At 41.4% G+C, this 14,902-nt stretch overlaps 1 protein-coding gene across 1 annotated transcript in view; it reads left to right on the forward strand.

Annotated features, from left to right (window-relative positions):
• LOC148870059 (signal recognition particle subunit SRP54 2) overlaps positions 1-14,902 on the forward strand; it is a 72,586-nt gene continuing 57,684 nt past the window's right edge. Inside the window, exon 1 of the mRNA XM_088970943.1 lies at positions 1-685. Within this exon, the coding sequence (XP_088827069.1) occupies positions 455-685 (231 nt within the window). The 5' untranslated portion in view covers positions 1-454. The remainder of the gene's footprint in view (positions 686-14,902) is intronic.

Raw genomic sequence — 14,902 nt, forward strand, 5'->3', positions numbered from 1 at the left:
AGGTTAGAAAAACGTTATTTGGATAATTGGGTTTGTAATTGGTTGATTGGGGGATGGATTTAATGTCGGTCCCGTTACATTTGCACTTGAAAATATTGGACACAGGTTAATGGGCATTGTCTAATTTTTATTTTGTGGGTAGGGACGTTGGTAGGACATGTGGGTAGGAGATCTGGTTTGTTTGGAAATGGTTTGGCCATAGCCGTCCCTCTAAGCTGCAGCTCGTCTGCGAGTACTTCTCGCCGGGTTCATATTCGACTGTTCGACCATCACTCGATATCTGTCTTTTCTCTCACGCACGCACGCACGCACGCACGCATCACAGCTCTGAAGCGAAGCAAGATCATTCGGTTCCGGGAGAAAGTAACCAGTTCCGTGAAGAAACCCTAAACCTAACGATAAAGGTTATCACCTTTCGAATTGAATTGCAGAGGTAGTTGATCGATTGGGAAACATGGTGTTAGCACAGCTAGGGGGGAGCATCTCCCGTGCTCTCCAGCAGATGAGCAATGCGACCATCATCGACGAGAAGGTCCTTAACGAATGTCTGAACGAGATCACTCGAGCCCTTTTACAGTCCGATGTGCAGTTCAAGCTTGTCCGGGATATGCAGACTAATATAAAGAAGATCGTTAATCTCGACGACCTCGCCGCTGGACACAACAAGCGTAAGATAATTCAACAGGTAGGTTTGATTCGGTGTTTCTTATTTTGAAAGCAGACGTATCTTCCTTATATTGTATCTGTAGGTCGAAAGATTTGACATGATTGTGCAATTGGCAAATGACAGCTTATTTCTTTTCGTTCAACCTGGTGAAATTCATAAAAACATTGCAGAATTTAAGAAAAATGAGTTGCAAAGAAATATTTATTATTGTTATTATTTTATTTGGTGTTTTGATCATTTGACTAGAAAAGAAAAAGTTATGTCTGGTTTCATCTGTTTCTATCACGCAACTTCTTATGAGAAAGCATGGAGTTTAACATTAGACCTGCAATTGGGTCTAATATATCCCTCAATTGCAGGGATATATTATTTACAAACGTCCATGTTACTTACAAGTTACAAACAATAATGCATAATGGAGTTTGTTCCATTGAAAGGTATACCTCCTTGCATTTCACAATTAGTTTAAATGTGAGGAAGTAATATGACTAATGTAAATCATATCAAGGCTTATATACATAAGAAATACTTATTGATGTTAGTTGAGACCGGATAATTGGCTTAACCAAATTCAATAATGGACCTATAAGGCCATCTAACTGTTGCTTAATCTTCTGTAACCAAATTCAATATTGGCAGCTTCCAGAATATCTTTTGGTAAGGAGAAGAGGACAAACTTATGTATGCCCATAGTATAGTTGGGGATTTCATTGTCAAATCAGCTTATGATCTTTCCTGTACTATAATTGCAGAATTTAACCAAGCAAACAACTCAAAATGAGCCTGTCTGAGTACTGGGAGAACTCATGGTTCACTTCAAGGAAACCACACTTGCCCTTGGGAGAAAAGAAAGACGTTGAAGAGAAAGGTGGTGTAAATGGGGTGGGATTTGGAATTGTGAAGGTCTAACTCTGAAGGTCTGGGGAGAATGGCAAGCTGAATCCGAGGGGAAGAAGAGGAGTTGGGCCGAACCTTCGGAGGGGCTGCTTATGTGCCCTCCGGCTAGGGATTAGGCCACTGTAGTTCGTCGATACTGGAATTCCAGCCGAGGAGGCTGAAAGAGGGGGGGGGGTGCAAAGAGAGGGTTTTAGATTGGATTTGAGAGGATCTTAGGCAGGAAATTAAACTCTTGCGGGAAGGAAACTCATGTGGTCTGAATGGGTAGGAATTTGTTGTGGATCCTCTCAAGGATCCCATATTTATAGATTTTTCTTAGGAAGTTCCTATTCTTGGAATTTTCCTTTTAGAATTCATTATGCAGTTATTTGATTTGTGCCACTTGGACTAGTTGGGTTATCACCATGTGTCCATGCAATTACTTCGGTGTTTGGGCTTCTGCCCTTTCCTAGCATGCACATGTGAGGATGTGGGTAGTTGTGACCTTCTTTGGGTTTTTGAGGAAATTGTGATGAGTGGCTAAGTGCGAGGTTGCAGTATGAAACTATGGAGTGAAACTGTGATACATGATTGTGCTACATAATTGCAATATTGCGTTACGAGGATGCAAAGTTGTGATAAGGAATTTGTGAAAATGTGATATGAGACTTGCGTTACGATGATGCAAAACTCTGATACCAAGTAGAAGATCAAGACTATCAGTCTTGAATCCTAATAGGTTTTAGGTTTACAAAACAGAAGAAAAGTGAGAGAAAGGAGAAGGAATAGAAGAGAAACAGGAGAACACAAGGGGTTGAAAGGAGGGACAAATTCTAACAGATTTGCCGCCGCCACTCTCTTATTATTTATAGGTTATGTTCAGTACATAATGGAAAGGACAGATCTGCCCTTAGTACTTACATGATAAATAAAGTAAATAAAAATTGAAATAAATAACAACTGAATTAACAAACTGACCCAAACTGACACTATTATAACTGAAACAAATAACTACACATGTTCTACGAACACAGTGGGGAACAGTGCTATGGAACCCACATCAGTGTTCTCTACACTCCCCCTCAAGTTGGGAGTAGATATCTATCATTCCCAACTTGGATAGGTCTGTCTCTAACTTCTTCCTTGGTACAACCTTGGTGAGGATATCCGCGAGCTACATATTAGATGTGATATACGGAAGACACACTTCTTGTGATGTGGCCCTCTCTCGCACAAAATGTTGATAAGCTTCGATATGTTTAGTTTTGTCATGCTGCACTGGGTTGTGGGCTATATTAATAGCTGCTTGATTATCACAATACAACATTAAGGGCTTTTCATAGTCAATACCCAACTCTTCAAGTAGTGACCTCAGCCATAAGATTTTAGCCACTCTGTTAGCCATTGACCTATATTCCGCTTCAGCACTGGAGCTGGAAACAACACTCTGCTTCTTACTCCTCGAAGAGACAAGGTTACCTCCCACAAGGGCACAATATCCAGAGGTAGACCTTCTGTCATCAACACTTCCAGCCCAATCGGCATCTGTATAGACCTCCACCCTTATGTGATTATTGTTCTTGAGCAGTATACCTCTACCCGGGCATCTCTTCAAGTATGCTAATATTCTCTCTGCCGCAAGAAGATGAGAAGTTCTAAGGGAGTGCATGTACTGGCTAACAACACTAACTGCATAACTGATATCTGGCCGAATGAGGCAGAGATATAGGAGCTTTCCAACCAACCGTTGGAACATAACTTTGTTTTCATGAGGCTCCCCGCCCTCTGCACTAATCTTGTGATTTTGTTCAATGGGTGTATCAGCAGGCTTAACACCCAGTTTTCCAATTTCTGCCAACAAATCTAGAACATATTTTCTCTGAGAGATAAAAATCCCCTGCTTGGATCTAGCAACCTCAATACCCAAAATGTACTGTAGTGCACCAAGATCTTTCACCTCAAACTCTTGATGAAGGAGCTGTTTGAGGGACTCAATCTCATGGCTGTCATTTCCTATCACCACAATATCATCAACATATACTGCAAGTAGTGTCAGAGAGGACTCCACCCTCTTGATGAATAGTGTATGATCTGACTGGGCCTGTACATAACCAAACTTTCCAAGGGCTAATCTGAACCTATCAAACCAGGCTCTAGGTGACTGCTTCAAACCATATAATGCCTTGTTCAGTCGGCAAACCTTCTTACCTGTCTCTGTATCATAGAATCCGGGAGACAACTGCATATAGACCTCTTCCTGTAAGTCTTCATTCAGAAAGGCATTTTTAACATCCATATGGAACAAGGGCCAAGAATGATTTGCTGTAAGGGATAATAGAAGTCGGATGGTGGTCATCTTGGCTACTGGAGCAAAGCTCTCTAAGTAGTCTATACCATAAGTCTGAGTGAACCCCTTTGCGACCAACCGGGTTTAGTACCTTTCAATAGAGCCATCAACATTATGCTTCACAGTGAACACCCATCTGCATCCCACTGGTTTGTTTCCTTTTGGTGGGTCAACTAGTGCCCAAGTATTATTCTTCAACAGGGCATCCATTTCGACTTGCATTGCATCTTTCCATTCTGGAACTGATAAGGCTTTTTGCATTGTTCTTGGAATAGGGACATCGATAATGGAAGTGAGATAGGACTGGTAAGATGGAGATAGACGATCATAGGATAAGAACTGTGAGATGCTGTGAGCTGTAGAAGTGGTGCAATGTCGTTTCCTTTTGCGAATGGCAATAGGGAGATCAAGGTCATCCACAAGAGGGGAAGTGGCAACAGTGGGAAGTGTCTCAGTAGGCTCTGGATCTGGAGCCGCAGAAGGAACTGGAGCTGGCCGGGACTGCCGATGACTAGGATCAACCTGCCTGCATCGCCTGTGATAGACTCTCAACTCCTGCTCCCTCTGACCACCTTCACCACTACAACCTTCATTACCTAATGGAATAGGTAAAGGAACAACCCCACTCAAAACAACCCCACTTCCACCAGCCCCACTTCCACTCTCACTGCTCTCCCTCTAAGGAAAGAAACTCAAAACAACCCCATTCTCACTGCTCTCCCCTTGAGGAAAAACCCTAGGATAATAGGGTGTCTCCTCAAAGAAGGTGACATCCATGGAGACAAACATTTTCCTTGAAACTGGATCATAGCAGCAATAACCCTTTTGAGTTTGTGCATAACCGAGGAAAATGCTTTTGGAGGCCTTAGGTTCAAACTTGGAATGATGAGGCCCGAGAAGCTGAACGAAACAGGTACAACCAAAGGTTTTAAGGGGAACAATGAACAACTCCTCGTCTGGGTATAGAAGGGAAAAAGGGTTTTCATATCAAGAACCCGAGAAGGAACTCGATTAATGAGATAAATTGCCGTGAGGATAGCATCACCCCAGAAGCGAATAGGTACATTGGAGGTAAACATAATGCTTCTAGCCACCTCCAAGATATGCCTATTATTCCTTTTGGCAACGCCGTTCTGCTGTGGTGTATAAGGGCAAGTGCTCTGGTGAATAACTCCATGGCTAAGAAGGTAGGAGGTCAATGGCTGAGCAAAGTATTCCTTTGCATTATCAGATCTAAGGACTTTGATTTTGGCCCCAAACTAAGTGAGAATCATCTGATGGAAGTTTTGGGTCAGAGCAGGAACCTCATCCCGAGAACGCATAAGATAGACCCAAGAAAAGCGGGTATGGTCATCAACAAACAGTCGAAAATATCTGTACCCACCCATAGAAGAGATATGATATGGCCCCCAAACATTAGTATGCACAATATCAAAAGAGGAATTATTCCTTTTATTACTTAAAGAATAAGAGGTTCTACAATGTTTGGCAAACTCACAACTCTCACACCTCAACTTTGATAACTCAACAGACTCAAATAAAGCAGGAAACAAACTCTTCAAAGACTTAAAAGACAAATGACCTAATCGATTATGCCAAAGCATAACCGGACTCACTGACTGGGAAACAAAAGACTTCTTATCCACTGACTCCTCCCGACGAGAACTCTCTCCAAGCAGATAGATCCCGTTCGTCTCATGGCCAGTCCCAATCACCTTCCTTGTCTCCAAGTCCTGAAAAACACATCGGTCAGGGAAAAAGGTTACTGAACAGTTCATGTGTTTGGTAATACTACTAATTGAAAGTAGGTTAGTATCAAGCGTAGGAACATGCAAGACAGAAGATAAAGAGATAGTATCCGATAACATGATGTCCCCCTTGCCCGAAATGGGAACAAGAGAGGCATTAGCAATGGATACTCTATCTCGGCCAGAGGACAAGTGATAAGAAGTGAACAATGATGGCAAGCTAGTCATATGGTTGGATGCACCTGAATCTGTTTCCCTATAGTGGTCAATATTACCTGGAGCTGAAGCATGGTAAGCTGAGGCTCGAGTACCTGAATGTGCAAATGCAGATGTGGCAGGAGCTGATGGTGACTGAGATGGCTGAGCTGAACTCCCAACTGTATGAGGGCAGCCCGAACAGCGGCTAAAGTCTTTAGGGATGTGCTTAATGAGGATGCTGAATCAGTGTTCACAGCCACATGAGCGTTACCCTTCTTATTTCTTAGTTTTGCTGGGACCAAGTGAGGATGTAGCCTCCAACAAGTATCTTTTGTGTGCTTGGGTTTCTTGCAATGTTCACATTACCAAATCCCGTTTATCTTCCTTCTTCCGGTCCCTTTCTGGATCACCCCCTAGCTTGGGTTTAATAGCTGTCAGGGCTGGGAAAGGGGGCTGAGGCTGCATCATGACTTTCTTCTTGGTCTCCTCACTATGCACCAGGGAGTATGCTTGAGAAAGGGTCACACTATCTCTTGTCAATATCTGTTGTCGCACAATGTCATATTCTGAATTCAAACCAGCTATAAACTCAAATACCCTATTCGTCTCGACTTGCTTTTTGTGAGTCTGTGCATATTTGGGACTCTCCCACTCAAGGGTCTCTAGATGGTCAATCTCATGCCACAAGGATTTCAAGGTAGTGAAGTAGACAAAAACTGACTTCTCTCCTTGTTTAAGGCTGTTCACCTCACACTTCAGTTCATAGGCTCTGGCAACGTTAAGTGGTTGGGAATAGGTTTCTTTCACAACATCACATATCTCTTTGGCTGTCTTTGCCCACAAGTAATTTCGGCTGATATGTGGCTGCATAGAATTACACAGCCATGCCATAATCAAATAGTTCTCTTGAACCCACTTGGTGTATGTTGGGTCTTCCTTGGATGGTTCTTTCACATCTCCCAAGAGGTAACCCAGTTTTCCTCTTTCTCCAATAGCCATCATGGTTGATTGAGCCCACTCCAAGTAATTTGACCCATCAAATCTCATAGTTGTAATTTGAAACCCGGTTTCAGATACACTACCATAATTGTTGTTTCCAAAACTACTTTCTCCCTGACCCTTAAACTCCATCTTGATCAAGAATCAGTGGCTACAAACTGTTAGAGCCACTATACCAGAAAACAGAGTAAAATCAAGTAGGTCTAAAATCTGATCTGAAACCAACACAAATATGATCTGATCTGAGACCAACCCAAATATAATCTGAAATCAATCGCCTATCACAGTATATGCAAGAAATCAACTCATATCTGATCTGAAATCAATCGGCATGCACAGTACCAGGCAGCCTGTCAATCTGAGATGCTATTTTCTGAAATCACTACTGTGGGGCCCACTGCTGCGAGAGCAGAATTAGGGTTTCAACTGTAGGTCTGAAATAAGTGCTCAGCTGCACTCTCTAAGCAGTCCGCACAAGTGGGACTTGTCGTAGGGTCAATACGAAACCCTAAAACTGATCACCGCTCAGGGGGGGTTTGGCCCAACAGTCAAACCCTAGAAACAAACTTAAAACAGTTCGGCCTCTCCTTCTAGATAGGTCCAACCTATCTCGACTGATTGCAGTCTTTGAAACTAAATAAAAAAAAAGACTTATGGATTTCGGTTTACTGCCTCTAGGGTTACCTGAACCCTAACCTTCGCTGCTTCTTCCTGATTACCAACTCTCTGCAACACGCGGCAAGTCCTCAACTGCTGCGAACCTCTCCTGGTAATCTCCAAGATTCAGCCGCTGAATACTTCTTCATAAGCTTCCAGCCCTAGCTAGTCCTCATGTGGTCGGCTGGACTAGACACACATGAGAAGCCCTAGATAGGCTCTGATACCAACTAGAAGATCAAGACTATAATCAGTCTTGAATCCTAATAGGTTTTAGGTTTACAAAACAAAAGAAAAGTGAGAGAAAGGAGAAGGAATAGTAGAGAAACAGGAGAACACAAGGGGTTGAAAGGAGGGACAGATTCTAACAGATCTGCCGCCGCCACTCTCTTTTTATTTATAGGTTATGTTCAGTACATAATGGAAAGGACAGATCTGCCCTTAGTACTTACATGATAAATAAAGTAAATAAAAACTGAAATAAATAACAACTGATTTAACAAACTGCCCCAAACTGACACTATTATAACTGAAACAAATAACTACACATGCTGTCCTACGAACACAGTGGGGACCACTGCTGTGGGGCCCACATCAGTGTTCTCTACAGAGTGGAAGGGTAGCAGTGAAGAAAAGAACTAAGCTCAACATTGAATTTACCATAGAGTGCAATAGCAGTGCGATGGACCATGTTGTAGGCCACCAGTACATGGAATGATCAGTGCAATCAGAAGGGTAACACAATTGTGTAAACTACTTGATTCTAGCTCCTAATCTGTTATAACACCACTAGTTCTTGTTTTATAAAATGAAAATTTTGTGGTGAGAAAATGATTAATCATGTTGTGGGAATCGCTAGTTGGGGATTATGGAGACTGGGCTGCGAGCAGACTGTGGTTGGGTGGCAGGTCGGCGCTGTGTGTAGGCTGCAGGCATAGACTGGGACTGGGCCACGAGTGTGGATGGTGGATGGGTCGTAGGCATGATTTGGGGCTGGGCTGTGGGCATGGGTAGGAACTTGGTGAGGGTTGGAGTTGCCACTGGTTGAGCACATGTGGGCACAGGCTGAGCTTGACTAGGTGGCTATGGCAGGGGCTGTGGGCTTGGTGTGGCTGGGTGGCTGTGGCAGGGGCTGCGCGATAGAGATGAGTTAACCTCTGTTTCTATAAGGTTGTTCTTTGCTTCTCTTGAACTTGTGTTAGAGAAACAAATAATTTCTTCTTCTCTCTTTTTTATTTTCTAGTGGATCTTTTCTACTAAAAGAAAACCAGCCACTATTCTTTGGGTTTCCCCTAGATTCAGAACATACTTTGTTGGATTTTGAATCAAGGCTTGACATCAACGTTGCCTTCTATCTACCACCCCTACATTAACCACCACATATCTGTTCAACTTCTCTAGTTTGAACTGCACTGACATCGTATCAGAGCAAGTTCAATCCCTTTTCCTTTGATTTCAGACTCTTTTCTCCTGTGTTAGGGATTGATTTGGTTCTTTTTTTCTGCTTACATTGATTCTTTCTATCTTAAAAAAAAACCTTCCTGTCTCCTTGGACTGTTTTGATCAGAACAAGGAGATCTGATTTTTTGGACTGAGACACCATTGAGGTCAGTATTTTTCATATTTCTCTCCAGTGAGTGATCCATTTGGGCTAAGATTTTAGATCTTGTGTTGCCCTAGGCTATTTTTTCAGCCCATAAAATTTGGTGAAGATCAGATCTGTATTTCTGGGGTTTTGATCCCTTCTCTGGTTCAATTCATCTGGAAGCTTTCCTTTTCTGGACTATCAAAGGTTATACACTTATTTTCATCTCTTCTGTGATTGTGCTCTTCATCGTAATGCTTCCAATGGCTTTCGAAAGAGGTCATATTCTTCCCATTAAGTTTGATGGCACCAACTATGCCCTGTGGCAATTTCATCTTCAGTTCTATGTTAAGGTGAAGGGCCTCTGGGGGTATGTTGGTGGAACTACCACTAAACTTGAAGAGACTGATGTAAAGGGGCTGCAAACCTGGAGGATTAATAATGCTCAAATTGCTTCTTGGATTCTCATCTCAGTTACAACAGATGTGGCTGTCCTGATGAGGGGTCTCAGGACAGCAAAGAAGATGTATGATTATTTGGAAAAAGTTTATCAGCAGTCCAATATCTTGAGAGTTGAGACAGTATCAGATTAAAACAAAGACATTTTCTTACAAACAAGGGCAAAGCAAGATTCAGGAGAACTATGCAGGTTTTGTGAACCTCTGGATTGAGTATGAATTTGTTCACACTGGGGAAGTTTCTTTAGCTTGCTGTATCAAGGCTCTGAAGGAACACTTTGATAGGTGGAAAGTGATTCACTTCCTGGTGCATCTTTGTCTTGAGTATGAGGTGGTCAGATCTAATATCCTCTGTAGAGATACTGTACCTACCCATGATACTTAGTCGACGGTGAATGCAAGGATTGATGTAGTAGATGTTGTGTTATTGGCTACTGATAAGTCCAAATCAAAGGACTTATCTAGAGTGCAAAAGGTAAGGAATATGGGCATGTGGCATCCCTTTGCAAGAAGAACACCTGTACCTGCTGCATGAAGCGTGGACATATTGTTAGAGTGCCCTATTAGGCCACCTAAGGGAAACCAATCTGAAGGAAAGAAAAATCAGCATAGGGCATATCAGACTACCATTGAAGGATCAGATGATGTTTCATCCTCTAGTGCACAAAACAAGAGTGACACAACTAGTATTGTGATGATTGAAGAGAAAATTTAGTAATTGATGTCCTTGGCAATCTCCTCAGCTTTCTTTGCTTTTGGCTTGTCTAGTGAGTGTACCTACTATTATGCTTCCCCTAGCCATCTTTGGATCATAGATTCTGATGCTTCCAATCACATGACAAGGGCCACTTGTGGTCAGTCTTCTTACCCTCTCCCTACAGTAGACATATTGTTACTGCTAAGGTGAGAAACTTGATATTGTAGGTTGTATCCTTGTCTACCTCTCAGCCTACCACTTTCAAATTGCCTCAATCTTTATTTGTTCCTAAGCTTACTACCAACTTTATCTGTTGGTCAACTTGTTGAAATGGCCATATTGTCACTTTCTCACATGATGGTTGTTTGATATAGGACCAACACACTTGGGAAGTGAAGGGGCATATACTGGGATGGTTATTTGCTTTGGAAATTGAGAAGAAGCCAACCTCTTCTGCTACCAGTTCTTCTTGTTTACTTTCTACTACTTTTTTGTCATGTAATAAGACTGGAATATTTGGCACCATCATTTAGGTCATCCCTTTGCACGAAAACTTGATTCTCTTATATCATCTAGTTGTTTGCCTTAATCTACTTTTGCTTCTAAGAATGTTGATAAACTTGTATGCAGTGTTGATTGAGCAAAAACCATGTTTTACCATTTCCTTTCTCTACTTCTCATGCTACTGCATCTTTTCAGTTATTACATAGTGATGTTTGGTCGTCTTCTATGATATTTAGAATGGGGTTTAGATATTTTATTACTTGATTGATGATCATACTCGGTATACTTGGATATATTTTCTCCACAAAAGGCCAGATGCCTTTTCTGTATTTAAAACTTTTCATGCCAAGGTTACCACACAATTCAATGCTATGATTTGTACCTATGTTTGGATTTAAGGGGAGAGTACATGGATGGGGAGTTTCTTACCTATTTGCAACATCATGGAATACAGACCCAGAGATCCTGTCCTGACACTCCTCAACAAAATGGAGTTTCCAAACAGAAGAATGGCCATATCTTGAGTGTTGTGAGAACCCTTCTTCTGGATTCCCATTCTCTTGCAATTTTTTGGGTGGAAGTGGCCAGCACTACTATACATCTTATCCACCTTCTTCCATCATTAGTTCTTAGTAATCTATCCCCACATCAATCCATTTTTAAAACATTTATTGACTTTTCGAATGCATTTTCTTTGTACACCCTCCTCCTCATGAGCATATTAAGCTATTTGCTTACTCTGCCTTACGTGCTTTTCTTGGAATGTAATATTTATTAAAAAATCTCCTTTTTTTCATTATATTATCAAATTTTTTGATTCAGTGTCCATTTTGCAATACTTTGAGCTAACAAGTAGTTTAGAAGCACCATCTCTTCTTTAGTTGCTGCGCCAAACTTGCTTTTGGAAATGGATAGCTGCTTCAGCTCCTTTGCTCCCAACCTCTCCATCTCTCCTAGAGCATGGTTCTTCATCTACTCCAGCTCCTGTAAGGATGTCATCTCCTCTTGTTACAACTATTCTCTATCTATTAATGGTCCTACCTTACGCCGTTCTACTAGAGTTTCTAGACTATCTGAACACTATGGTTTCCCTTAGACCATAGTTCCTTCTTTGCTGCATTATTTGTCACAAATTTTCCTAGATCCTACCAACAAGCCATTGCTCTCACACAATGGAGAGATGCCATGGACTCTGAGATTGATGCTCTCCTAGAGAATGACACTTGGGAGTTGGTTTCTCCTCCTCCTGATGCTTTAGTCATTGGAAGTGGGTGGGTGTGTTCAGTTAAATTGAAGTCTGATGGTAGCCTGAACGGATACGAGGATAGACTGGTTGTGTAGGAGTTCAAACAAGAGTATGGAGTTGACTATGAGGAGATGTTTGCTCCAGTTTTCAAGATGACCACAGTTTGTCTCCTCCTTGCCTTTTCAGCTGTGAAAAGTTGGGTTATGTATCAGATGGATGTCAAAAATGTTTTTCTGCATGGAGATTTGAAGGAGATGGTTTATATGAAACCTCGTCCGGGCTGTTGTCATTATCCACATCTTGTTTTCCACCTCAAGAAGTCCCTTTATGGTCTCGAACAGGCTTCTTGTGCCTAGTTTGAGAGATTTAGATCTATTATTACTGATGCTAGATTCACTCAAATCTCTTCAGACTACTCTCTTTTCACATCACAATGACCTCAAGGTATCACATTATTGCTTTATGTTAATGATATTCTCATTACTGGGGATGACCAAGATGGTATACATCAGCTAAAACATCATTTTAGTCAATCCTTCAAAATGAAGGATCTTGGACCAGTAACATACTTTCTGGGCTTGGAAGTGCATAACAGTTCCAATTGTTACTTTCTTAATCAGCCATTGACTTGGTCAAGCACTCAAGCTTGCTCATCTTACTGACAGTAAGACAGTTGATACACCTTTGGAAATTGGAACTTAATCTGAAGTTAAGGATGATGGTCCATTTTCAGGGGATGCTACTCTCTACCGTCAGCTTGTGTGGAGTTTTATTTACCTCACAATGACACGCCCAGACATCTCTTATGCTGTCCAAATAGTCAGCTAGTTTGTTTCGACCTCCTTTTAGTCTCATATGACAGCTGTACATCGTATCATTCGTTATGGTTAGGGGGACTGCTTCTTATGGTGTGTTCTTTCCTTCCTCCTCATCTCTTCAGTTATCAGCCTATGCCGGTGCTGAATGGGCTGGTTTCCGAATATTAGACGGTCTACTACAAGATGGTGCATCTTTCTAGGTGAGTCTCTTATCTCTTGGAAATGTAAGAAGCAATAGACAGTTTCTAAATCATCCACAGAAGCAGAGTATCGAGCCATGTCTTCAGCATGCAGTGAAATCATTTGGCTCTGGCCTCTTCTACGTGATCTAAATCTGGATCAGTCATCTCCAGTGCCCCTATTTTCCGACAATCATAGCGCAACCAAGATCGCTTCTAATCCTGTTTTCCATGAGAGAACAAAGCATATTGATGTGGACTGTCACTTTATTAGGGATCTTCTCACTTTTTCATGTATCGATGTGGGCTGCATCCCACTTCCTCATGTATCTTCCAACCTTTTACCTGGTGGACATCCTTACCAAAGCTATGACTAGAGCCTGACAAGGACAATGATGGCTAATATTGTAAATTTACTTCTTGTTGTACATATTTCTTCATTCTTTTGTTGTGTGCTATACATCTTGTATTATTAGGGACAGATTTGTCCTTTTACTTTTCATTAATATAAAATCCTTTCTCTAGGTGTGGTTGACTCACTTAGACACACCACAAATCTGTTCAACTTCTCTATTTTGAACTGCACTGACAGTTCAAAGCTGGTGTATTGCTTGGTGCCCCAAGTTCAGAAAGATCTAAATGATTGGTAGTTAGCTCTTGCATTGAGCTGTTGCGGAAAGTTCAACGCCTCCCCTTGTGTGAGTTAAACAGAAAAAAGAGTTTGGGCATGGGAGAAATCGGGTTTGTTTTCAGTTAATCTCTGTTCAAAAAGTTGAGCTCCTTGTTCGTAGGCTCCTTCCCAAAGTCAAAAATCTGGATTCCTTTTATACCCTCTGAAATGGCATACTGAAGCACTAAAGAAAATCCTAGGTGCTGATAAATTTCTTGGAGGGGGATGAACTTGGAAAATTCTTCATGCGTTTTGTGCTCAGAAGACCTGGAGTCAGTAAATCATTGTCATCATCATCATCATCATCATCATTTTTATTATTATTATTATTTTGAATTGCAAATTGTAGCCAAGTTATGGTCATCTGTACTACAATGCTTTGGAGTACAATGGTGCCTCCCTGACTCAGATCAGTAGTGTCACTATTTAGAGAACAAAGCATGTAGTACAATGGTGCCTCCCTGAGTCAGATCAGTAGTGTCACTATTTAGAGAACAAAGCATGTTCAGCCGCACGACAGTACCTCCCTGAGTCAGTAGTGTCACAATTAGAGGGTAGCCCCTAAGAGGGCTTGGCAAAAGAGGAAAGTTATTATGGGGAATGTGCCATGCTGCAATTATATGGGTCATAAGGAGTGAATGGAATGCATGGATTTTTGAGAATAAAGCATGTTTAGAAGATTTAAGTGCTAAGGAGACTGAAAGGCACTTTGTGCAAATGGCTAGTGATCCAAAAGCCATTTCAGGGGTTTCCATACAATTTTTTCTTGATTATGAAAAACTTTTTGCAAGCAGAAATACAAACCACTCAACTTCTATGTTGCCGATGTACAGCTCCTTGATGTACATGGGGTGTTGTGATTTTGATCATACAGAAATGTAAAGCAATATTTTTTCTAAACAGAAAAAAGGCATAAGAAATTCTGAAATCCTGGAGACATATGGGTAGAAGTATCATATATAGTATGTGTTGAAGTTCGGCCTGCGCTAGAAGTCTGTTTTGTTTGTTAGCTGAAAAGTAAAGTAAACAGCAAGAAGGAAGAGAGGAAAGAAGAAGGAAGAAAGAGGAAGAAGAAAAGAAAAGGTCTGGTTCGAATCAGGAAAAAGTCAACTCTAGTTTCGGCCAGACCTGTTATTATATTATTAATATAATTGGAAAAGACATAAGTGCCCTTATTTAAGTAAGAGGCACTTGAACTAACATAATAGTACACATCAGCATTCTCAACAGGTACAAAGACCGAAATACCCCTT

Source organism: Nelumbo lutea, chromosome 2 (assembly GCF_056320005.1).
Source record: "Nelumbo lutea isolate HS-2025 chromosome 2, American lotus-T2T, whole genome shotgun sequence".
NCBI classification, from domain to species: domain Eukaryota; kingdom Viridiplantae; phylum Streptophyta; class Magnoliopsida; order Proteales; family Nelumbonaceae; genus Nelumbo; species Nelumbo lutea.